At 53.0% G+C, this 24,034-nt stretch overlaps 1 protein-coding gene across 2 annotated transcripts in view; it reads left to right on the top strand.

The window, feature by feature from the left end:
- The window catches only part of KLHL25 (kelch like family member 25), a 51,817-nt gene extending 29,024 nt beyond the window's left edge, over window positions 1-22,793 (top strand). Inside the window, exons 2-3 of one of the 2 annotated variants that reach the window (XM_082647972.1) lie at window positions 8,308-10,112; window positions 13,865-15,078. In XM_082647972.1, the coding sequence (XP_082504098.1) occupies window positions 8,319-10,088 (1,770 nt within the window). In that variant the 5' untranslated portion in view covers window positions 8,308-8,318 and the 3' untranslated portion in view covers window positions 10,089-10,112; window positions 13,865-15,078. Of the gene's footprint in view, window positions 1-8,307; window positions 10,113-13,864; window positions 15,079-22,449 lie in introns of those variants that run through there. The other variant, XM_082647971.1, reaches the window with a different exon arrangement.
- The last annotated feature ends 1,241 nt before the right edge of the window (window positions 22,794-24,034 follow it).

The following is a 24,034-nucleotide window of genomic DNA, read 5'->3' as shown; positions in this document are numbered from 1 at the left end:
TATCCTGCATTTGTATTCTTATCTTCTCACGATTGCTGGCTTTGATGTTATATTTGTGTGTAGATGTTTACTTCATGTTTGCCTTTACTGGTGAGCTTTCCCATTCACAATTTTCTTGATTCTATTGTAGTTGTGGCCATTTATTTTCCACTTAGAGAAGTTTCTTTAGGATTTGTTTTAAAGCTGGTTTGGTGGTGCTGAGCTCTCTTAGCTTTTGGTTGTCTGTAAAGCTTTTGACTTCTCCATCAAATATGAATGAGAGCCTTGCTGGATAGAGTATTCTTGGTTGTAGATTTTTCCCTTTCATCAGTTTAAATATATAGTGCCACTCCTTTCAGGCTTGCAGAATTTCTGCTGAAAAATCAGCTGAAAACCATATGGGGATTACCTTGTACGTTACTTGTTTCTTTTCCCTTGTGGCTTTTAATATTCTTCCTTTGTCTTTCATTTTTGTCGGTTTGATTAATATGAGTCTCATCATGTTCCTCATTGGGTTTATCTTGTATGGGACTCTGTGCTTCCTGGATTTGAGTGTTTCCTTTCTCATGTTAGGGAAGTTTTCAGCTATTATCTCTTCAAGTATTTTCTCACGTTCTTTCTCTCTTTTCCTTCTGGGACTCCTTAATGCAAATGTTTGTGTGTTTAATACTGTTCCAGAGGTCTCTGAGACTGACCTTATTTCTTTTCATTTTTTTTCTTTATTCTGTTCCACAGCTGTGATTTCCACCACTCTTTCAGTCAGCTATTCATTCTTCTGCCTCAGTTATTCTGCTAGTGATTCCTCTAGTGTATTCTTCATTCCAGTTATTGTATTGTTCATCTGTTTGTTTGTTCTTTAAGTCTTCTAGCTTTTTGTTAATCATCTCTTGTATCGTCTCAATCCGTGCCTCCATTCTTTTTCTAAGATCTTGGATCATCCTTACTATCATTACTCTAGATTCTCTTTCGGGTAGGTTACCTATCTCCACTTCATTTAGTTGTTCTTGTGGGTTTTTGTCTTCTTCCTTCGTCTGGAACGTATTTACCATCTCATTTTGTCTGACTTTCTGTGTTTGTGGTTTCCTTTCTGCTGGCTGCAGGATCATAGCTCCTCTTGCTTTTGGTGTCTGCCCCTTGGTGGGTGAAGTTGGTCCTGGTGTTTGTGCAGGCTTCCTGGTGGGAGGGACTGGTGCCTGCCCACTGGTGGGTTCAGCGGGGTCTTGTCCCTGTAGTCGGCAGGGCTGTGTCAAGTGGTGTGGTTAGAGGTGGCTGTGAGCTCCGTACGGCTTTAGGCAGCCTGTCTGCTGATGGGTGGGGCTGTTCCTATCCTGCTGTTTGTTTGGCCTGAGGCATTCCAGCACTGGAGCCTGCAGGCTGTTTGGTAGGGCCAGGTCTTGATGCCAAAAGAGTGACCTCCAGGAGAGGTAATGCTGATCAGTATTCTCTGGGGCCTCTGCCACCAGTGTCCTTGCTCCCTCGTCAGTCAGCCACAGCCTCCCCCTGCCTCCCCAGGACACCCTCCAAGACTCATAGGTAGGTCGAGCCTGGGCTTCTGTGGAGTTACTGCTTTGGGCTGGGTCCCAGTGTACGTGAAATCTTGTGTGCGCCCTCTAAGAGTGGACCCTGTTTGCCCCAGTCCTGTGGAGCTCCTGCACTCAAGCCCCACTGGCTTGCAAAGCCAAATGCTCTGGGGGTTCCTCCTCCTGATGTCAGATCCTCAGGCTGGGGAACCTGACATGGGGCTCAGGACTCTCACTCCTGTGGGAGAGCCTCTATGATATAATTATTTTCCAATATGTGGGTCACCCACGTGGTGGGTATGTGATTTGATTATGTCGTGGAAGCCTCCCTCCTACCATCTTGTTGTGGCTCCTTCTTTGTCTTTGAATCTAAAATATCTTTTTTTTTTGGTGGGTCCCTGTCTTTTTTGTTGATGGCTGTTCAGCCGTTAGTTGTGATTTTGGTGTTTTCGTGAGAGGAGGTAGGCTCAGGTCCTTCTACTCCACCATGTTTTCCAGAAGAGAGGGGCTTCCTTTAGTTTGGATGCTTGTTGTCTCTTTCTCCAGCGTGTGCTGGCCGTTGATACCCCTTGATATGGGGTGTGCAGGTGCCGTGGCCCTTGTGCGCTCCCGGGATGGCGGGGGCAGTGCTTGGTGCCTGGCCGCAGGTCTCGTAGTAGTAGCTGCTCTCCGTGTATTCCTGGGAGACTGGGGGCAGCGCTTGGCACCCACTTGTGTGTCTCATAGCAGCGACTCACGCCCACCCCTGGAACTCTGGTAGGCGGTGTCGTGTTGCCTGGGAGCGCTCACAGGGAAAGAAGCTCTTTTGGTGGTCCAACTCCTCTCCTCATGCCCCCTCCCCATAATGGCACCTTGCCTCTCCGGCAGGCCCAGGCTTCTTCCAAGTACCCCCTCAGTGTCCACACTCCAGCCTCTTCAGGCTGTCTCCATGCAGCCATCCCCGGTCCTCTCCCTGAGTCTGACCTCTGAAGCCTGAGCTTTAGCACCCAGCCCCCACCTGCACCGAAAGATGAGAGTCTCAGGCTGGGGAGCGCAGGGTGGCGGTGCCGACCCTCTCTGCAGGTTACTCTCCGTTTTGCCTTCCGCAGACCAGTTGCTGCACTCTCCTCCGAGGCTCTGAAGCTCCCCCTCCGTCCAGGCTCATCTCCCTGCCAGTGAGGAGACTTCTCAAGCTGCGGAAATCTTTCCTCCTTCACAGCTCCCGCCTTGGGGCGCAAGCCCCATCCCGATTTCTTTCTTTTTCTTTTTCCTTTCGTCCTATGCAGTTACATGGAGGTTTTCTTGCCCTTTCGGAAGTCTGAGGCCTTCTGCCGGCGTTCAGTAGGTGTTCTGTGCGCGTTGTTCCACTTGTAGGTGTATTTTTAATGTTTTTGTGGGAGCAGGTGAGCTCCCCAGCCTGTTCCTCTGCCATCTTGATCCCATCCCTTCTATCTGGTGCGTTTTAACCTCTTTCCTGTAGGTAAGGACTGCAGTCGGGGAAGCGGAGCTATTGTCGGAGGTGGATCAGTACCTCTTAGCAGGATAATAAATGACTCGTCAGGAGCGTGGCAGTGTCATGCAGTTAATTTATGTGCCTTAAATCCATCAAAACCTGGGATGACGCTTAGGTCATCAAAATAGTCCTGAGATACGTACAGCTTGAGAGTGTCTGATTTTGGGGGGCCCCCAAAGGCAGGGGGCCATGGAGACAGGCTTCCAAGAGTCTGGACAGACCTGACTGCACACACACTTTTGGTGCTCACCCTTCCTGCCACTGGGAACCTTTTGTCTTATATACTCTCTTTGGATCCCCCAGCCCCTGCATAGGGCTGGGTGTGTAACTGGTACTGAACACTGGAAATCACCTCATGAAACCCATTCTTGGTGTCTAGGGTGGCCTCCCCCGGAGGTGGAAAGGGTGGCAGGACTTGCATAGCTAAGACCCCTTACTAAGGCCAGCAGTCCTGATCCCTGATTCAGGAACTGACGTCCCAGTGATCCTTTTACTAGTTGGGACTCCTGGTGGCAAGTGACAGAAAGGAAGGGGGCAGACTGGCTCGAGTCAGCAGGCATGAGGGCCCCGCTCTCCTCCTCTGTGCAGCTCCCACCTCGGGCAGCACTTCCGCTCCCAGCCTCGGTTCAGTCTGTCAGCAGCCCCAGGAACAGAGCTGGCCTCACCCCCTGCAGCTGAGTAAACATCGTAGATTAGAGTCTCCTGGGCCCATCCTGGGTGTGGGGCCCGTCAGAGTCTCCTGGGCCCATCCTGGGTGTGGGGCCCGTCAGAGTCTCCTGGGTGCATCCTGGGTGTGGGGCCCGTCAGAGTCTCCTGGGCCCATCCTGGGTGTGGGGCCCGTCAGAGTCTCCTGGGCCCATCCTGGGTGTGGGCCCGTCACAATGGCTGGGAGGATGCTGGAGCCCAGGGATGCACCACTTTGGCCAGCCCAGTGCCCTGCCTTGGATCCCGTGTCTAAACAGCCTGGAGTGGAGGAGGGTGGTTCCTGAGAACAGCTGGATGTTGGGGCAAGCAGGAGGGGGCCGTGCTGGCTTGCGTGTCCACCACGCCCGCCCATGGTCACACCTACCTCGGCAGCATCCACCGCCGTCTCAGCCTGCATCTTCTCTGGGCCTGGAGGAGGGCAGCTGGGCGAGCACCGCAGCGGATGTTAGTGAGGTGAGCTTTATGCACCATGTGCGTCTTAGCTTCGTCATTGAGTCCAGTCAAGTGGTCACTCTGTGCCGGGTCCCATCAGCACCACACACGGTCCCGGCCTTCAGGGGCCAGAGATGCAGGAGGCAGATAAGCGCATGATGCTACGTTGTGACGGGTGCTGCGAAGGCAGAAGTAGGGGAGGTGTGGGAGGCGGTGACCTCAACAAGGTGGCCGCTCTCAGGAGGCGCGAGAGTGAGCCACTCAGGAAAAATGGGGTGGGCAGGGGCGCATTCCAGGCAGAAGAACAGCACGTGAAAAGGTCCTGAGGCCAGTGACAAGTCCGGCGCAGCCTGAGGGGCAGCTCTTTGGGACGTGGCAGGATGTGAGGACACAGGGGTAGCCAGTGGAGACCTGGAGGCCACAGTAGGGACCTGGGGTTTTACTGAGGGTGCTGGGACGGCCCTGGAGAGTTTTGAGCTGGGCGTGGTGTGATCCAGGTGATGCTGTTTAAAAGGTTCTGGTCTCTGGATGAATTCAGACCCTGGGGGGCACGAGCAGAAGCAGAGGCTGGTGAGGGGCGTTTCTTTTAGTCCAGGGGAGAGACAGGGGTTGGGGGGAGGGTCAGGCCCAGGGCTTGTGTAGGAGGCGCGTCCACAGGACATGTGGTGGCCTGGTTGTTGTGATGATGGGATGTGAGCACCAAGGAGCGTGTTGGTGGCATTTCCCAGATCGGGGGAGGAGCAGGTTTGGGGGAAATGCTGGACATGTTACAGCTGAGGTAATGCTTCGGCTTCCGGGTATATTTCTGGTGGAGGTGAGTAGCCTGAGGTGGGGCACGGCATCCAGGGCTCCTGGCTTTCAGGCCTGTCCTCCCACACTGCTGGCCTGGAGCTGAAGGGCAGCCCTGGGCACCCGTGGGCCTGGGTGGAGACTCGATTCACAGTCTCTGCAGCCCCCTCCCTGTGTCTGGGCCTCAGCCTCCTTGTCTGTAAACTGGGGCCAGTGAGACTCTCCAACCCCCCCAGAATCCTGGTGCTTCGGGGCTGTCCCTGGAAGACTGGCTCAGGTCTGGGCGCCTCCTGGGAGGAGGCGGGACAGACGGGGAGGCGGCCCTCCTGGCAGGTGCTGCTGCTCTCGGCTCTGCTCAGAGGAGCCTGGGCCGGCAGCCGTCTGGGGGTGGGAACCCGCTTGGGTGTGTCCGTGCGTCGCGGGCCCTCGGCTGGGGCGGGAGTTGGCGTCAGCGGGCAGGCATCCTGGTGCTGAGCGAGACAGAGTCAGCTCAGGGGCCCCGGGCTGCCCACTTAACTTGACCTCATTCTCAGGGCAAACGTGGCTGCTCTGTTGGGGTTTGCCCTGCTTTTTGGCACCTTCTCAGTCTTTGAGTCCTGCTTCGTCCTGCCCTTAACGCCCTCCAAAGGGAGTCTCCACCTGAATCCCTCCTAGGGCGGCCCTGTTAGCAGCCCCCCAGAGCGGAGGGGGGCCCAGCCCATTCCCACAGCCTCAGCCTCAGTGCCAGCTGCTTCAGCGTGGACCTGGGCCCGGAAGGGAGGGAAGCGTGCCACGCGGGGCCAGAAAACCCAAGAGGGCCTTCGCCTGACGGGCTGAGAGTGTGTGTCCACATGTGACTGTGGGAGGAAAGCAGGGCCGTCCACTCTCTGGCTAGCCCCAGGGCCAGGCCCTGTGGGCAGCCTCTGAGCCTACTGCCCCCCAGGAGCAGCTACTAGTGACGTCCTGTTTGCACGGCAGAGAGCTGGCATTCCAACCCGGGGCTGTCTGTAAAGTGAGTCCAGGAGGAGCTGGGCACCATGCATGGGTGTGCAAGCCCCAGCATTCAAGGCTACGTCCACGTGGAGCTCAGAAGCAGCCTGGTTTCCTGGCTGGGGTGGGGCACAGGGCGAGGGCAGTGAGGTGCTCAGGGGCCCAGAGCAGGTGGGGCCTGTGGAACAGCAGGAACCCAGGTCAAGCCTCAGCATCAGGGCCCTGAACTGGAGACCTCGGAGCCAGTCCCCCAGGTGGCACACAGATCAAAGGCCACGTCCCTCCAACAGCCCAGACACACGGGAGCCGGATGGACAGTCACCAGGTGGATGGCCACATTTGGGAAAGTGCCTGGTGATCAAGGAGGCAGAAGCCGGAATGAGGATTTAGCTGTCACGTGAGATTTGGGGAGCTGTGCTGCAAGGCTGGAATTCAGGTTGGGCAATTCAGACCTGGGGGGTGGGGGGGCGCTTCCCAGGAAGCCTCTGCGGCCAGGTCAGCGCAGTCTCTCATCTCTGCAGTGCCTGGCTCCAGGGCCAGGCTCGGGGGTCAAGCTCTGTAAATAATTGCCAACGAGTGAGGGACTCTCAGAGGCCTGAGCAGAGCAGGGACTTCGTCTCACAATAGAGAAAACTAAGTTGCAGAGGAGGGGAGAGGTGCCCTAGGGCAGGTGGTAGAGTGGGGACCACCGTGTACAGCCTGGACGTCGGGTGCAGCACTCTCCCACCCCTGTGGGCTGCACACGGACCCCCTCAGGCGAACCTCTAACCTGGAGCTCAGTGCTCTGCGGTGGCAGGTTTGCACTGAGGGACACTGACGGGTCATCGGCCCGCAGTCCGCCTGGAGCTCGGGGGCCAGAGCAGCAAGGCCAGGCCCAGCCCCTGTGTCTTCCCTGCCCCAGCCCGGGAGCAGGGGCCTTGCCCGGGCAGCTCTGATCACGTCACTCGGTGGCTTCCCTGGCTCTTTGCCAGGAGAGGAGTGAGCAAGGGAGAGAGCAGTGCACTAGGACAATAATTTACAATCCAGTGACGCATGAGATCGCAGCCTTCCTTTACCAGATTATTACTTAAGTACAGAATTGACTTGGAGTGGGGAGTGGGGGGAGTTTACACTTCTGAAAATAAAAATGAAACAGAAGGGGGTTTTTCTGGCCTCCTTACCAGCGGGAAGGAGGAAGCCCAGGCTTCTGGGGTCAGGACGCTGAATGCATTTTACTTTTTGGCCACTTTCTCTTGAGGCCTGGGATCTTTGCCTGCCGTCTGAGCCTCTTTCCCATAGTACCACAGTGGGGTCTTGGGTCACGCCATCGGCCAGACTTTAATTCAAGTGCTTTGGAATCCCTACGTTCCAGCCGGCGACGAGCCTGTGTCTGTCTGCTCTGGGGACCCACACTCTGAGCCCCAAGTCCTGGGCCCGGCAGAGGACGCCAGACGAGGGGGCAGGTGGAGCGTTCACTGTGGCCCGGGAGCCTGGAGTCGCCTGTTGGGACCAGGGAGGCTCCGATGGCTACAGGTTTTCCTGCTGCTTTGGTTGAGGCAAATCTGGATTGCTTTAGCGTCCCGCTGTCACCCAGGACCTTGTCTTGGCCTCCCCTTGGGACCTCGGAATCGAGCAGGTGTCCAGAGGGTGAGCCACAGGCTAGCTGGCCTCATCTCCACACCTTGCTTATCGCAGCTGGGTCCGGAGGCCTCTGGAGAGCCCTGGATTTGCAGAATGTGTCTATGCTGAGCGCTTGGGCTGTGACAGCAGTTCTTGGGGAACTTTCCAAGGGCAAGGGGTGTGAGGGGCTTGGCCAGGGCTGCTTGGAGCCCAGCTCAGGACAGGGTGTGCTGGGAGCAGAGGGGGGCGTAAGGCTCTGCTTGGGGTCTGTGGCTCCTTGGGAATGGCTTTCAAAAGTCTCCCTGCAGGAATCCCAGTCTCCTTGGGCCAATGGGGGGTAGAGATTGGGCTGGAACCAGACAGCCCACGAGGGAATTCTGGCTGCAGCACGTGAGGCAGCCACTTTGCATCTCTGAGCCTTGGCTTCCCCGGCTGAAGAATGGGGCCACACAGTAGCAGCCCCGGACGGTGGAATGCGTCCAGAGCACATGCTCCTTAGCACTGCCCTGCTGGCTTCTTAACCAGGCTGGGGACACTATTGCACGTTCTAGCAACCACGGGAGGCAGCTGCAGCTCGAGGTCACCCAAGGAGGCTCGTATCCAGAGCTGGTGCAAAAGCGGTTGGTCTGAACCCCAGCCTCTACCATCTGAGTCGTCCTTGGCTGGCAGATTGAGGGGTGGGGCTTGGGCCGGGTTTGGCAGAGCTGAGCAGAGAGCAGGGGTGGAGGGGGCGGGCCGGCCATGCTTGGGGGCTGAGCGGGGAGCTGCGGGGGTGCCAGGCCCTGGCCCCTCTCACCTGTGGCCTTGTCCCCCCTCCGGCAGATTGGCTCAGCATGTCGGTCAGCGTCCATGAGACCCGCAAGTCGCGGAGCAGCACGGGCTCCATGAACATCACGCTGTTCCACAAGGCCTCGCACCCCGACTGCGTGCTGGCGCACCTCAACACGCTGCGCAAGCACCGCATGTTCACGGACGTCACGCTCTGGGCCGGCGACCGCGCCTTCCCCTGCCACCGCGCCGTGCTGGCCGCCTCCAGCCGCTACTTCGAGGCCATGTTCAGCCACGGCCTGCGAGAGAGCCGCGATGACACGGTCAACTTCCAGGACAACCTGCACCCCGAGGTGCTGGAGCTGCTGCTGGACTTCGCCTACTCGTCCCGCATCGTCATCAACGAGGAGAACGCAGAGTCGCTGCTCGAGGCGGGTGACATGCTGCAGTTCCATGACGTGCGTGATGCAGCCGCCGAGTTCCTGGAGAAGAACCTGTTCCCGTCCAACTGCCTGGGCATGATGCTGCTGTCGGACGCCCACCAGTGCCGCCGGCTCTACGAGTTCTCGTGGCGCATGTGCCTGGTGCACTTCGAGGCTGTGCGGCAGAGCGAGGACTTCAACAGCCTGTCCAAGGACACCCTGCTGGACCTCATCTCGAGTGACGAGCTGGAGGCGGAGGACGAGCGTGTGGTCTTTGAGGCCATCCTGCAGTGGGTCAGGCACGACCTGGAGCGGCGCAAGGCCCACCTGCCCGAGCTGCTGCGCGGCGTGCGGCTGGCCCTGCTGCCATCCGACTGCCTGAAGGAGGCCGTGTCGGGTGAGGCCCTGCTCATGGCCGACGAGCGCACCCGGCTCATCGTGGACGAGGCGCTGCGCTGCAAAGCCCGCATCCTACAGAACGACGGCGTGGTCACCAGCCCCTGTGCCCGGCCGCGCAGGGCCGGACACACGCTGCTCATCCTTGGGGGCCAGACCTTCATGTGTGACAAGATCTACCAGGTGGACCACAAGGCCAAGGAGATCATCCCCAAGGCGGACCTGCCCAGCCCCCGCAAGGAGTTCAGCGCCTCGGCCATCGGCTGCAAGGTCTATGTGACCGGGGGCCGGGGCTCCGAGAACGGGGTCTCTAAGGACGTGTGGGTGTACAACACCGTCCACGAGGAGTGGTCCAAGGCGGCGCCCATGCTCATCGCCCGCTTCGGCCACGGCTCGGCCGAGCTGGAGAACTGCCTCTATGTGGTCGGAGGGCACACGTCCCTGGCTGGCGTCTTCCCGGCCTCGCCATCTGTCTCCCTGAAGCAGGTGGAGAAGTACGACCCCGGGGCTAACAAGTGGACGATGGTGGCCCCGCTGAGGGATGGTGTCAGCAATGCCGCAGTCGTGAGCGCCAAGCTGAAGCTTTTTGTTTTCGGGGGGACCAGCATCCACCGCGACATGGTGTCCAAAGTCCAGTGCTACGACCCTGCAGAGAACCGGTGGACGATCAAGGCCGAGTGTCCCCAGCCTTGGCGGTACACCGCTGCCGCCGTCCTGGGCAGCCAGATATTCATCATGGGAGGCGACACGGAGTACACAGCTGCCTCGGCCTACCGCTTCGACTGCGAGACCAACCAGTGGACGCGGATCGGGGACATGACTGCCAAGCGCATGTCCTGCCACGCCCTGGCCTCGGGCAACAAGCTCTACGTGGTGGGGGGCTACTTCGGGACCCAGCGGTGTAAGACCCTGGACTGCTACGACCCCACCTCGGACACGTGGAACTGCATCACCACCGTGCCCTACTCGCTCATCCCCACGGCCTTCGTCAGCACCTGGAAGCACCTGCCCGCATGAGGCGCACCTGTAGAGCCCAACCAGGTGAGCCCCCGCACCCCAGGCCTGATCCCACCCCAGGTAAAGGCTGCATCTTCCGCAGAAGGCCGGGCGAGGCAGGACAGCAGGTGACTGGGGGGCTCTGGGACCCTTTTTCAACGCTGGAGCCGGAGCCTGGCTCTGCCCCTTACTTGCAGTTGATCTTGAGCAAAACACATGACCCCTCTGCCAAATGGGGGTGACAATCTTAGACTGGGGCGGTGGTTCCCAGGCGTGGCCGCAGGTCAGAGTCCCCGGGGGGCCTTTTGACAATCCTATGTGGAGTCTAGGCCAACCTGTGAAGTCTGAGGGCACAGTCTCCACACAAGGGCACCCTCCCTCTGACACCAGCTGCGAGGTCAGGGCTCCCCAGAACCGTCTCAGGTCCAGCACTCACTGGAAGGACTCATGAATGTGCTGAAGGCATGTGTGCACGGTTACGGTTTATCATGGGCAAAGGATGCAGATTAAGATCAGAGGGCAGAGATGCATGGATCAGATTCCTGGACGGGGGGCCAAATGCAAAGCATTCCTTGTCCACTCCCCATGGAGTTGGGACACTGTTACTCTTGTAGCATCAGTGAGTGACAGCACGTACGGAATGCTGCCTGCCAGGGGAGCTCACAGAAGCTGCGGTGTCCAGAATTTTTAGCGGGGCCCCATCACGTGGGCATGACCGATTGTTCATGTCCCCGTGGTTACTCTCAAGTCAGCTGGTCCAGCGTGACCCAAAGCCCCCACCCTAAACAGACACTCCTATCAGGTGTGACCCAGATCACCTCCCAGAAGCCAAGGGCAAAGGCCAGATCTCTGTTGGGGCAAAGGCCACAAATTCTGTCCTACTCAAATGCTAAGCCCAGGCCTCTCCCTAGGCTATTCGGGGCCTCTGGGGCCCAGGCCTCAGTAGTCGTTATAGCTCCAGGTGAGTCCAGTTTGCAGCCAAGGTGAGAGCCCCACCATGGGGGGCCCTTGAGAGGCAACAGGAGGGGAGTGGATGGAGGGCTCAAAGGGAGGCGGGAGCTGGCGCCCTGGGGTCGGGTGCCACTGTGGACATCCGGTAGTTCCAGGGCTCTGGGACCAGACGGCCCTGGGATTGGGTCCTGCCTCTCCTGGGGGCAGCTGTGTGCTCACTGGTGTGCGAAGGAACCTCTTGTCTCCCATCCCTCCGCAAGATGGAGAGAAGGCCTTCCTCCGAGCGGGCGTCACGATTACGTGAGGGAATAGCCCCCAGCAGAGCTTGCTGCAGTGCTGCCCCAGTTACCCCAAGTTATCGTGCTCTGTTCTTAGCGCCATCATTATATGAAATCATTGCCTGAAAAGGGAAGGTGACAGTGGTTGCCAGGGGCAAAGGGACACATTCAGGCACTCTTTGTGGGTGACAGAGGAACAGGGAGACAGGAAGAGGGACTTGCCCAGGTCCCAGGACGGGTGCAGAGTCGGGAAGGGAGAGGGCGGAAGGAAGGACCAGCATGTCCTGGAGGGCCTCTTCTGAGGGGTGGGCGGGACCTTTCCTGTAGCTCCGCTGGGGCAGGCTCCACAGCAGGCACTGAGGTTGGATTAGGGTGTCCTGAGCCAGCCTGGCAGGGGCGCAGGGGCAGGGGCTGGAATGGAGTGGTGGGCTCGTGGGCACTGGAGAAGGTCGTCCATGGTCAGGTCCCAACTCTTAGCCCTCCTCGGGTCCTTGGCCCTTGGGGTGGTGAGGTGTGGGGACCCCCGGTGGATGGGAGTCAGGAAGCATAGGTCCTGGGTGCTCTAAGAAGCGGGGTCGGTGGGAGATCCCAGGGTCACACAGGGGGAGCCTTCCCACCTGGCCCCGGGCTGTCCTGTCCACCGAGGTGCTTCTCTGCCTGGCTGGCCCAGGCCCTCCCTGCCCACACCTGCCTTGTGCTCCTGCAGCTCTGAGGAGCCAGCCCCGTGCCGTTCAGGTCACAGGAACCCCGTCAGGAGCTGGCCAGAGCGGAGAAATTAATTTCCTCAATGACCTGGCGGCTGCTGACAAGAACGCTGAAAGCTCTGCACGGCGAAAGCAATCGTACTTAGCTGGGATTGCTTCTGAATGGAATCTGATGTCTCAGCTATTAAATCAAATCCAGCCGTGCCTTCGAGGCCCTTAAAGAGGTATGTCCTCTGGCAGGCAAGGCAGCAGGGCAGGACCCAGCGAAGGCATCAGGTGTGCCGTACAGGGTGGCCTTCATAAAGGCCAGCCTGGATGAGAATAGGCTTTGTTCTCTTTTAAGGTTTCTCTGCTTTGTTCTGTTTTAATGTGCTCTCTTCCTCTTTGGGAGAAAAATCTGACCAGCAAAATATCTTGGTCCTGGGGAATAGGCTTCAAAGAGAACACTGGCGTTTCCTTGTTGAGTCCCTGTTCCCACACTCTGGGAACTTAGGCTGGTCACCTGTCGGGCCCAAAGGCTCCTCCCATCTCGGGCCACCCAGCCCAGGTGGCTCTGACCCTGTCTGGTGTTTGCCCATCCCCGGGACCCTGGAGGGCAGTTCTTCCCCAAGCGGGAGAGGGTGGGGGGTAGGTCAGCCGGACCCAGTGAGCCCTTTACTCTTCCAGGACTTCCCCCCGTTTCAGGGACCGTGGAAGGGTCGGCTCTGACTCTTGCTGGCTGCTTGACCTGGTTGCTTAACTTCTCTGAGCTTCAGCTTTCTCATCTGGAAAACGGGAATAAAAACTACTACTCACAGTAGTTGAGGAGGAGAGACCGAGTGAGGGGCTGGGTTCAGAGTCCGCTTTTATATGAGGTTGCGAGGAGGAGGGGACGGTGGTGATAATGGTTTCGGGATGCTTTGGGCGCAGGGACCTCTGGATGTCCCTGGGCCAGCCCCTCCTTCTGGAAGGGTCCATCCCTCACGGTCGGGATCGCACTTGCCATTGCCTGGCTGAGTGCCACACGGGCCTTGTTCCTTCCGTGCTCCCCAGCCCACGGCGTGGGTGCTGTGGTCTCTACAGGGGACTCAGTTGCCACCAGAGGAGGGCTGATTCAGCACATCCTGTCCTGCCTTAAGAGAGATTGCGCCCGAGAGGCAACCCCGGAGCACAGGATTCAGGGCTGGGCTGGTGTGGCCGGGGGGGGGGTGCCCGGGGCAGGCCTTTTGCAACACCCCGTGTCCACCCATCCGCCTGCACACCCACGGCCTCCCGTTCTGTCCGTGTTAACCAGGGCCACCCCATGCCAGGCCCGCAATGGGGACGGCGTTAGTGGCTGTGGTCCGCATGGCAGGCCCCCACCAGCACGCCACGGGACAGCGAGGGCAGTCACGGGGCTGGCCGGGGCCACTGTGCACGGGCGGTGGGCTAGACAAGTGTCCTGTTGACTGAAAAAAAGAAAACACACAACCTAAAGGTTGAGAATTATGTTTTATTTGGCGGACAAAACTGAAGACTTAAGCCTGGGACGCAGCTTCTCAGATAGCTCTGAGGGACTGCTCCCAAGAGGTCATGGGGGGAACCAGCACATATAGGAGTTCTTGCAACGAAGACCAGGTAGTCAGAACATCAAAAGAATATTGTTAAAGAAACCAGACACCGCAAGTTAAGGCATGTAGCGCTTTTCTGTGTATGGGAAGGTGCAAGAGTCTGGGCTCACTGAAGTCATTCCTTTACGATGCACTTCAGCTGTCAGGGGTCCAGTATCCTGTGCTTTCCCATCCTGAGTCTCCTCAGGGTGCACCGTCGGGGGCGGCTGCAACATCCTTTGTTTACTGACGTGGCGGGCACCATTTTTGCATTGATGCATGATCCCATTTCACAGATGAGGAAACCAGGCCTCAGAGAAGCAACTGCCAGAAATCAGGGTGGCGCAGACCAGGACGGCCATGGGACGCGCCTGAGTGATCCAGGCAGTGCGGCTTCCCAGCTCCTCTGCCTTCTGGGTGCCACCTCTTCCTCAGCAACTCGGCACAGCCCAGAAGGGCCACCCCCCAGGTCAGGATCCCACAGTCCCTCACCCCCAGCACCAGGGGGCTCTGAGGCTTGGCTTGGGGCCTGCCCCGAGGGGAACCCCATGTCTGCTTGGTGTTCTGGCGGGTAGGGCGGGCAGGCCCCCAAGCTTTGGGTTCACCGCCTTAGAGCTTCTCAGGACGTTTAGGGGCCTGTGAGGAGCTTGGAGGGATTTGGGGGCCCTTCACCAGCCTCACTGAGAGCACAGTGGTCGCCTTGCCCAGCCCACACATCTGGGAGCTTGCTGACCCCCTGGGCTCGACCAGCTTCCAGCAGAACTTGAGTCCGCCTTCCAGAAGCCTTGGGAATGAGGGGCGCATCCTACTTGAAGGAAACAGGTCCACAGGTCCCAGTGCTGGCTTGAATTTTTTTCATTATAATGTTACTTAAATATGTACAGACTTACAACTAGATGTAAGCTCCCTGTGTTTGTAGCTCTTTCACAGCTGCAACGCTAACAATTGTACAGGTGAAATACACCCAAAGACGCAAGACTGAGAATGCGGTCTCCGCTAACTGATGCTTTGTGGAAGTTGTGTTGCCTCCCTCTGCCTCTTGGATGGCTGGATATGCAGGTTTATGGAGAGCTCAGCCCGCCTGTGCAGGGGGCTCCTTCTCTTTTCTTTTTTGGAACCGCCGTGAGACCCCTTTGGGCAGCTCGGTGTGGGTGGAGGCGGGGGCACATCATCTGTGTCCCCTGGCACAAACCTGCCTCCTTGGTCTAGGGCTGCCTCTGAGCCCATGGCACTCAGAGAGCTGGCCAGAGTAAGTGTGCTGTCTGGCATTGTGGATGGGTGGGGAGTGGGGAACACCCTTGGCAAGAACCCCCAGCTCCCTCCCCTGGTACTCCAGAGAACCTGTTTTTAAAATAGAATCCCACAGGGGTGTGTGTCTGCCTGTGGAGGCTGAGTGGGCAGTCCGCCCATCGCTGTCCTGAGTGTTCCCCGCTCCCCACCCCTCTAGGTCCTTCCTGGGCCTGCTGTATCCTTTCTCCACTAGGTGATCAACTCAGGAGCTGCTACCCCAGCCAAGGGCACCACCTCCTGGACACACGTCCACGGCCACGTCTCTGCTTGGAGTTGGGTTAGGTTATGCCAAGCTGTCGCTGTGGGTTGGGCTTTAGAAATGATCACACTGGCCAGCTGCGTTTTCTTCATTGCTTCCAGGACATTCTACGCTAAGCCTTTTGTGTGCATTAGATGGCTCCATCCTTCTCTGGGAGAAGGCAGGTATCTGTCCTTATTTTCCACAGGAAAATGCGAAGCTCAGAGCAGATGCCACACTGATCACTGATTGAGAACCCAGCACTGGAGTGTGAGCTGCATGACCATGGGGACCGTCTGACCTCATTCACCACTGCATCTGTCCTGCAGGGTCTGGGTTGATAGGCTGTGCAGTAAATATTTGTCAAGTGCAGGAATGAATGTGTTGGCTGCTGCCCACAGCTGTACTGTTCTTCCTGGTGACCTGACTGGCCGTGACCATGTCTGCTCCCCCTGCTCTCTGACCATGTCTGCCCTCCCTCTCTCACCATTTCCAACCTCACTGGCCTACATTCAGGTTCTCAAAAATATCAATACCAGATTCCTACCCCCAGGCCTATGTACATGCCATTCCTTCTGCCTGGAGTGCTTTTTGCCTTTCTAGAAAACTCCTGTCTGTCCTGCAGGTCTTAGGTTAAATATTACCTCCTTCCCATACCCTCCACCAAAGTAAAAGAAAGTCCTCCTTCTAATCTCTAATTTTTTTTCTTTTTTTATTATATTATTTTATTATTTTTAAAAATTTTATTTTATATTGGAGTATAGTTGATTAACAATGTTGTATTAGTTTCAGGTGTACAGCAAAGTGATTCAGTTATACATACACTTGTATCTATTCTTTTTCAAATGCATTTCCTATTTAGATTATTACAGAATATTGAGCAGAGTTCCCTGTGCTGTACAGTAGGTCCTTGTTGGTTATCTATTTCAAATATAATCGTGAGTACATGTCAACCCGAAACTCCCAATCTATCCCTCCCCCAGCCCTTTCCCCGCTCCCAGTAACCATAAGTTTGTTCTCTAAGTCTGTGGCTCTGTTTTGTAAATAAGTTTTATTTGTATCATTTTTTTAGATTCTGCATATTAGCGATATCATATGTTTGTCTTTCTCTATCTGACTTACTTCACTTAGTATGATAATCTCCAGGTCCATCTATGTTGCTGGAAATGGCATTATTTTATTCTTTTTAATGGCTGAGTAATATTCCATTATATATACGTACCACATCTTCACTCGTTCATTTGTCCATGGATATTTAGGTTGCTTTCATGTTCTGGCTATTGTAAACAGCGTTGCCATGAACATTGGGGTGCATGTATCCTTTTGAACCGTGTTTTTCTCCAGCTATATGCCCAAGAGTGGGATTACTGGATCATACGGTAGTTCTATTTTTAGTTTCTTAAGGAACCTTCATATTGTTCTTCATAGTGGCTGTACCAATTTACATTCCCACCAACAGTGTAGGAGGGTTCCCTTTTCTCCACACCCTCTCCAGCATTTATTGTTTGTAGACTTCGATGATGGCCATTTTGACTGGTGTGAGGTGATATTGTAGTTTTGATGTGCATTTATATAATAATTATTAGTGATGTTGACCATCTTTCCATGTGCTTTTTGACCATCTGTATGTCTTCTTTGGAGAAATGTCTATTTAGGTCTTCCGCCCTTTTTCGTTTTGTGGTACACAGGCCTCTCACTGTTGTGGCCTCTTCCGTTGTGGAGCACAGGCTCCGGACACGCAGGCTTAGCAGCCATGGCTCACAGGCCTAGCCGTTCCATGGCATGTGGGATCTTCCTGGACCAGGGCATGAACCTGTGTCCCCTGCATTGGCAGGCAGACTCTCAACCACTGTGCCACCAGGGAAGCCCCGCCCATTTTTTGATTGGCTTGTTTTTTTGATATTGAGCTGCATGAGCTGTTGGTAAATTTTGGAGATTAAGTCCTTGTTGGTCGCATCCTTTGCAAGTATTTTCTCCCATTCTGTGGGTTGTCTTTACGTTTATGATTTCCTTTGCTGTGCGAAAGCTTTTAAATTTGATTAGGTCCCACTTGTTTATTTTTGTTTTTATTTCCATTACTCTGAGAGATGGATTGAAAAAGATACTGCTGTGATTTATGTCAAAGAGTGCTCTGCCTATGTTTTCCTCTAAGAGTTTTATAGTATCCGGACTTACATTTAGGTCTTCAATCCATTTTGAGTTTCTTTTTGTGTATGGTGTTAGGGAGTGTTCTAACTTCATTCGTTTACATGTAGCTGTCCAGTTTTCTCAGAACCACTTATTGAAGAGGCTGTCTTTTCTCCATTGTATATTCTTGCCTCCTTAATCATAGATTAATTGACCATAGGTGCATGGGTTTATTTCTGGGCTTTCTATTCCATTCCATTGAACTATATTTCTGTTTTTGTGTCAGTACCATACTGTTTTGATGACTGTAGCTTTGTAGTATAGTCCGAAGTCAGGGAGCCTGATTCCTCCAGCTCCATTTTTCTTTCTCAGGATTGCTTTGGCTATTTGGGGTCTTTTGTGTCTGCATACAAATTAAAAAAAATTTTTGTGCTAGTTCTGTGAAAAATGCCATTGGTAATTTGATAGGGATTGCATTGAATCTGTAGATTGCCTTGGGTAGTATACTCATTGATTCTTCCAGTGCAAGAACATGGTGTATCTCTCCATGTGTTTGTGTCAGCTTTGATTTCTTTCATCAGCATCTTATAGTTTTCAGAGTACAGGTCTTTTGTCTCCTTAGGTAGGTTTATTCCTAGGTGTTTTATTCTTTTTGATGTGATGGTAAATGGGATTGCTTCCTTAATTTCTCTTTCTGGATCTTTTGTTATTAGTGTATAGAAATGCAACAGTTTTCTGCGTATCGATTTTCTATCCTGCAACTATACCAGATTCATTGATGAGCTCTAGTAGTATTCTGGTAGCATCTTTAGGATTTTCTCTGTATAGTATCATGTCATCTGCAAACAGTGACAGTTCTTTTCCAACTTGGATTCCTTTTATTTCTTTTTCTTCTCTGATTGCCGTGGCTAGGACTTCCAAAGCTGTGTTGAATCATAGTGGCGAGGGTGGATATCCTTGTCTTGTTCCTGATCTTAGAGGAAATGTGTTCAGTTCACTGTTGAGAATGTTAGCTGTGGGTTTGTTGTATATGGCCTTTATTATGTTGAGGTATGTTTCCTCTATGCCTACTTTCTGGAGAGGTTTTTTTTAATCATAAATGGGTGTTGAACTTTGTCAAAGCTTTTTCTGAATCTATTGGGATGATCATATGGTTTTTATTCTTCAGTTTTTTAATGTGGTGTATCACACTGATTGATTAGCAGATATTGAAGAATCTGGGCATCCCTGGGATAAATCCCACTTGATCATGGTGTATGATCCTTTTCATGTATTGTTGGATTTGGTTTGCTTGTATTTTGTTGAGTATTTCTGCATCTATGTTCATCAGTAATATTGGCCTGTAATTTTCTTTTTTGTGGTATCTTTGGTTTTGGTATCAGGGTGATGGTGGCGTCATAGAATGAGTTTGGGAGTGTTCCTTTTTCTGCAGTTTTTTGGATTAGTTTCAGAAGGATAGGTGTTAACTCTTCTCTAAATGTTTGATAGAATTTGCTTATGAAGCCATCTGGTCCTGGACTTTTGTTTGTTTGGAGTTTTTAAATCACAGTTTCAATTTCAGTACTTGTGATTGGTCTGTTCATATTTTCTATTTCTTCCTGGTTCAGTCTGGGAGATTGTATCTTTCTAAGAATTTGTCCATTTCTTCTAGGTTGCCCATTTTATTGGCATATAGTTGCTTGTAGTAGTCTCTTATGATCCTTTGTATTTCTGTGGTGTTGGTTGTAACTTCTCCTTTTGCATTTCTAATTTTATTGATTTGAGCCCTATTCCTTTTTTTCTTGATGAGTCTGGCTAAAGGTTTATCAATTATGTTTATCTTTTCAAAGAACCAGCTTTTAGTTTCATTGATCTTTTCTATTGTTTTCTTCATCTCTATTTCATTTATTTCTGCTCTGATCTTTATGATTTCTTTCCTTCTACTAACTTTAGGTTTTGTTTGTTCTTCTTTCTCTAGTTGCTTTAGGTGTAAGGTTAGGTTGTTTGAGATTTTTCTTGTTTCCTGAGGTAAGATTGTATTGCTATAAACTTCCCTCTTAGAACTGCTTTTACTGCATCCCATTGGTTTTGGATCATCGTATTTTCGGTGTCATTTGTCTCTAGGTATGTTTTGATTTCCTCTTGGATTTCTTCTGTGATCCATTGGTTGTTTAGTGGCATATTGTTTCAGCCTCCACATGTTTGTGTTTTTTACAGGTTTTTTTTCCTGTAATTGATTTCTAATCTCATAGCATTGTGGTTGGAAAAGATGCTTGATATGATTTCAATTATCTTAAATTTACCAAGGCTCACTTTGTGGCCTAGCATGTGATCAATCCTGGAGAATGTTCCATGTGCACTTGAGAAGACTGTGTATTCTGTTGCTTTTGAACAGAATACTCTATAAATTAAGTCCATCTTGTCTAATGTGTCATTTAAGGCCTGTGTTTCCGTATTGATTTGCTGTCTGGATGATCTCTCCAATGATGAAAGTCGGGTGTTAAAGTCCCACACTATTATTGTTACTGTTGATTTCTTCTTTTATGGCTGTTAATATTTGCCTTTTCTCCTCCCCTCACTTTCAGTTTGTCTGTGTCCCTAGATCTGAAGTGGATCTTTGGTAACATATATATGGGTCTTGTTTTTGTATCCAGCCAGTCTTTGTCTTTTGGTTGGAGCATTTAATCCATTTACATTTAAGGTAATTATCAATATGTGTGTTCTTATTGCCTTTTTGTTGATTGTTTTGGATTTGTTTTCCTAGTTCTTTTATCTTCCTCTATTGTTCTCTTGTGATTTGATGACTAACATTAGTGTTGTGTTGGATTCCTTTTTCTTGTTTGTGTATTGTAGATTTTGGTTTGCAGCTGCTTGTCTGTAAAGCTTTTGATTTCTCTGTCGAATCTGACTGAGAGCCTTGCTGGGTAGAGTATTCTTGGTTGTAGGCTCTTTCCTTTCATCACTTTAAATATACGGTGCTACTCCCTTCTGGCCTGCAGAGTTTCTGACGAACAATCAGCTGGTAACCTTATGGGAGGTACCTTGTATGTTATGTGTCATTTTTCCCTTGTTGTTTTTAATATTTTTTCTTTGTCTTCAATTTTTGTCAATTTGATTACTATCTTTCTTGGTGTGTTCCTCCTTGGATTTATCCTGCCTGGGACTCTCTGTGCTTCCTGGACTTGGGTGACTGTTTCCTTTCCCATGTTAGGCAAATTTTCAGCTATTATCTCTTTAAATATTTTCTCAAGTCCTTTCTCTCCCTCTTCTCCCTCTGCGACCGCTAAAATGCAAATGTTGGTGTGTTTCATGTTGTTCCAGAGGTCTCTTAGACTGTCCTCATTTCTTTTCATTCTTTTTTCTTTATTCTCATCTGTGGCATTGATTTCCACCATTCTGTCTTCCAGCTTACTTACCTGTTCCTCTGTCTCAGTTATTCTATTGATTCCTTCCGATGTATTTTTCATTTCAGTTTTATATTGTTCATCTCTGTTCTTTAGTTCTTTTAGGTTTTTATTAAACATTTCTTGGATCTTCTCGATCTGTACCTCCTTTTTCTGAGATCTTGGATCATCTTTACTATCATTACTCTGAATTTTTGGGGGGGTAGACTGCCTGTCTCCACTTCACTTACTTTTTCTTCTGGGGTTTAATCTTATTCTTTCATCTGGGACATATTCCTCTGCCATCTCATTTTGTCTAGCTTTCTGTGACTGCAGTTTCTGTTTCATAGGTTGTAGTTCTTCTTGCTTCTGCTCTCTGCCCCCTGGTAGATGAGGCTGTCTAAGAGGCCCGTGAAGGCTTCCTGGTGAGAGGGACTGGATCCTGCCCACTGGTGGGCGGAGCTGGGTCTTGTCCCTCTGGTGGGCAGGGCCAAGTCAAGGGGGTGTGTTTATCAGACAACTGTGTGCTCAGGAAGACTCTAAGCAGCCCACCTACTTATGGGTGAGGCTGTGTTCCCACCTTGTTGGCCGTTTGGCGTGAGGCGTCCCAGCACTAGATCCCACAGGCTGTTGGGTGGGGCCAGGTCCTAGTGAGGATATGGTGGCCTCTGGGAGGGCTCATGCCAATGAGTACTCCTCAGAACTATCGCTGCCAGTGTCTTTGCCCCCACAGTGAGCCACAGCCCCCCGCCTCCACAGGAGACCCTCTGGTATCAGCAGGTAGGTTTGGCCCAGGCTCTTATGAGGTTACTGCTTTTTTTCTGTATCCTGCTTTGCATGAGACCTTGTCTACACTCTCCGAGAGTTTAGTTTCTGTTTCTCCCAGTCCTGTGGAATTCCTGTGAACAAACCCTGCTAACCTTCAAAGCCAGATTCTCTGGGGGCTTTTCCCATTGCCAGACCCCAAGGCTGGGGATCCCAACGTGGGACTCAGAACTTTCACTCCTGTGGGAGAACTTCTGTGGTATAATTATTTTCCAGTTTGTGGGTTGCCCACTGGTGGGCGTGGTATTTGATTTTATCGCAGTTGTGCCTCTCCTACCTCTCTTTGTGGCTTCTTCTTTGTCTTTGGATGTAGGATATGTTTTTTGGTAGGTTCCAGCATTTTTTTTGTCAGTGGTTGTTAAGCAGTTGTGATTTTGGTGATTTTGTAAGAAGAGGTGAGCTCCCATCCTTCTGCTCTGCCATCTTGTCTCCGTCTCCTCTAATCACTGTTTTATACGCTACTTTCTTCCATGTTTTATTGGCTCCTTTTTTTCCTTTGCGCTTAGTTCACTTTCACTTGTTCATAGGTTGCCGGTACAGAGGCCTCTCACCCAGGACTTCAGACAAGCATTCCTAGTGTGAAATGGCTCTCTCATCTCTAACTTTTTATTTTTAACATACAGCTCTTTCGTTAGTGTGTGATGGCTGTATACATCTATTCGTACGAGCCTGAAGTTTCTCCCACTGAAGGATGATCCATGGAGACGGCAGTAGCTATGTCTGCCCTTCCTGTTTCCCCAGGCCTGGAACGGTGCCTGCCGGTTTGAGGGTGCTCAGGTGCACATGGCTGGAGGGGCTGAATGGACCCATGAGTAGTTCCCATATTCTAGGTGAGGAAAGCATGCCTCAGGAAGGTTACGGAACCATTCGGGGCTGCACTGCTGGTAAATGAGAGAGCTCCGTGCTCACACTCAGGCCTTCCACTCGGGGCCTGAGCTCCAGCCCTTCCCTGTGGCCTCTTGATCATCATCTGGTTCCAGGTTAGGACAGAACATTGTCGGCAGGATTCACATTCTCTCTCTCTCTCGTTCCTCCACAGACGCTGTGTGTTTCTCCCCACCCCATGGCTGCAGCCCTCACTGTTGCACGGTGGCCCTGACCCTGTCTGCCACGGCGGGAAGCTCAGCCCGGCCCCAGGCCAGTACTCTGAGCAGCTGGAAGTCGGCCCCACCAGCTCTGGGTGGCTTCGGGGGCTGCTCTGAGCTTCAGAGGAGAAAATCCATCTCCAGCGCCCTGTGTGTCTGGCTGAGGCCTTCCTGCTTTGCAGTGGTTTGCAGGGGAGAGGACCTTTCAAGGGCGGGTGTGGACGGATGCCAGGACTCCCTCAGCCTCAGGGAGAAGGACATGTTTGCAGAGCTTTGAGGTTGCCTATTTCAGCAAGTTCTGGACTGGGATGGGGGGAGCTGGGTGGGTGGGAGGGTGTCCCTGAAGGGGTGGGGTTGGCAGCACTGACAGCATGGTCTTTGGCTCAGGGCTTCCCTATTGGTGTTGTAATGTCTCCCCACAGATAATGTCCCAGGCCTTTGGGAAACAGGTGCATCAGGGCTGAGAGCAGAATGTGCTGTGGAGAAAGTCAGCGCATTAAGGGAGGGAACCCTTCAGCGATGCCCACCAGTCTCCATTAGCAAATGACACCCAGACCCCCAGGGTTAATAGGCCCCTCCCCAGAGTCAGGCCTTGCCCCCAGTGACCTCACCACCTCCTGGTCAGGCCAGCTATGCCACAGGATACTGTGCCTAGGTGCAGGTGCATGTGGAGACCAGGCCCCATCACCTCCCCTCAGAGCCCAGCCCAAGAGGCAGCAATGACCCCATCTCCTGACAGGAGCACGGTCACCCTAGAATATGGCACTAATCTCCAAAACCAACAGCAGATATGAGCTGGGGACCACAGAGGGACTCCAGGGTGCCCACTATAGATCCCACCAGGGCTGGACATATCTCAACTTGGAGGATGACAAGGCCCATGACTCCGGCCCCCCATCCAGTGTCCGCTGTCCTCTGACATCTTGCCCTTCCAGCGTAATGGGATCTGGCCCCTTTGCCCCCTGAGCTCAAAAACAGTGGTCCCAAGAAAACTGCCAACCATTTGTTCATTTTTTCCACCTCCCAAGTCATTGGGTACCTCATAGGTACAACCTCAGCATCTGGGGTTCTGGAGAGGTTGGCTCCTGCCAGCGGCCCTCCTCACTCCTAGTGTTAAGAGTTTCTGGGCTGGTCCTTCGCTTGCCCCAGTGCAAGGCCATCAGCTGCCACTTGGGAAAAAGCCAAAAGCGGAAGGCACATCTCCAGGTTCCTTAGACCCCACCTGTATGAGAGGCCACCCTCTTGCTCTTGGTGCTTCATCTCAGCCACCTAGAAGCCAGGTGGCTTGTCCCAGGAGATGGCTCTGCCTGAGATTTGGGGAGGCCCTGGGGCTGGTGGGGAAGCAGCAGCCCCAGGTCCCAAGCCCACACTGCCTGGAGGGGCTCCTGTGGCCTGTTGCATTGCTGAGCCGAGTTAAGCACAGATCTCACAGCACAGAGGACCTCGCAGTGGTGCTTTTCCCAAAAGTTGTGTTGCTTTTATCTGTTTCTAACTTAATAAAAGAGTTAAGAAAAATCTTGCTTTCTTTGGGTGCTGGGG

Source organism: Grampus griseus, assembly GCF_964374135.1.
Source record: "Grampus griseus genome assembly, chromosome: 2".
NCBI lineage: Eukaryota > Metazoa > Chordata > Mammalia > Artiodactyla > Delphinidae > Grampus > Grampus griseus.
Note: the sequence above shows the minus strand (reverse complement) of the source record. Positions and strands in the feature narration are given on the sequence as shown.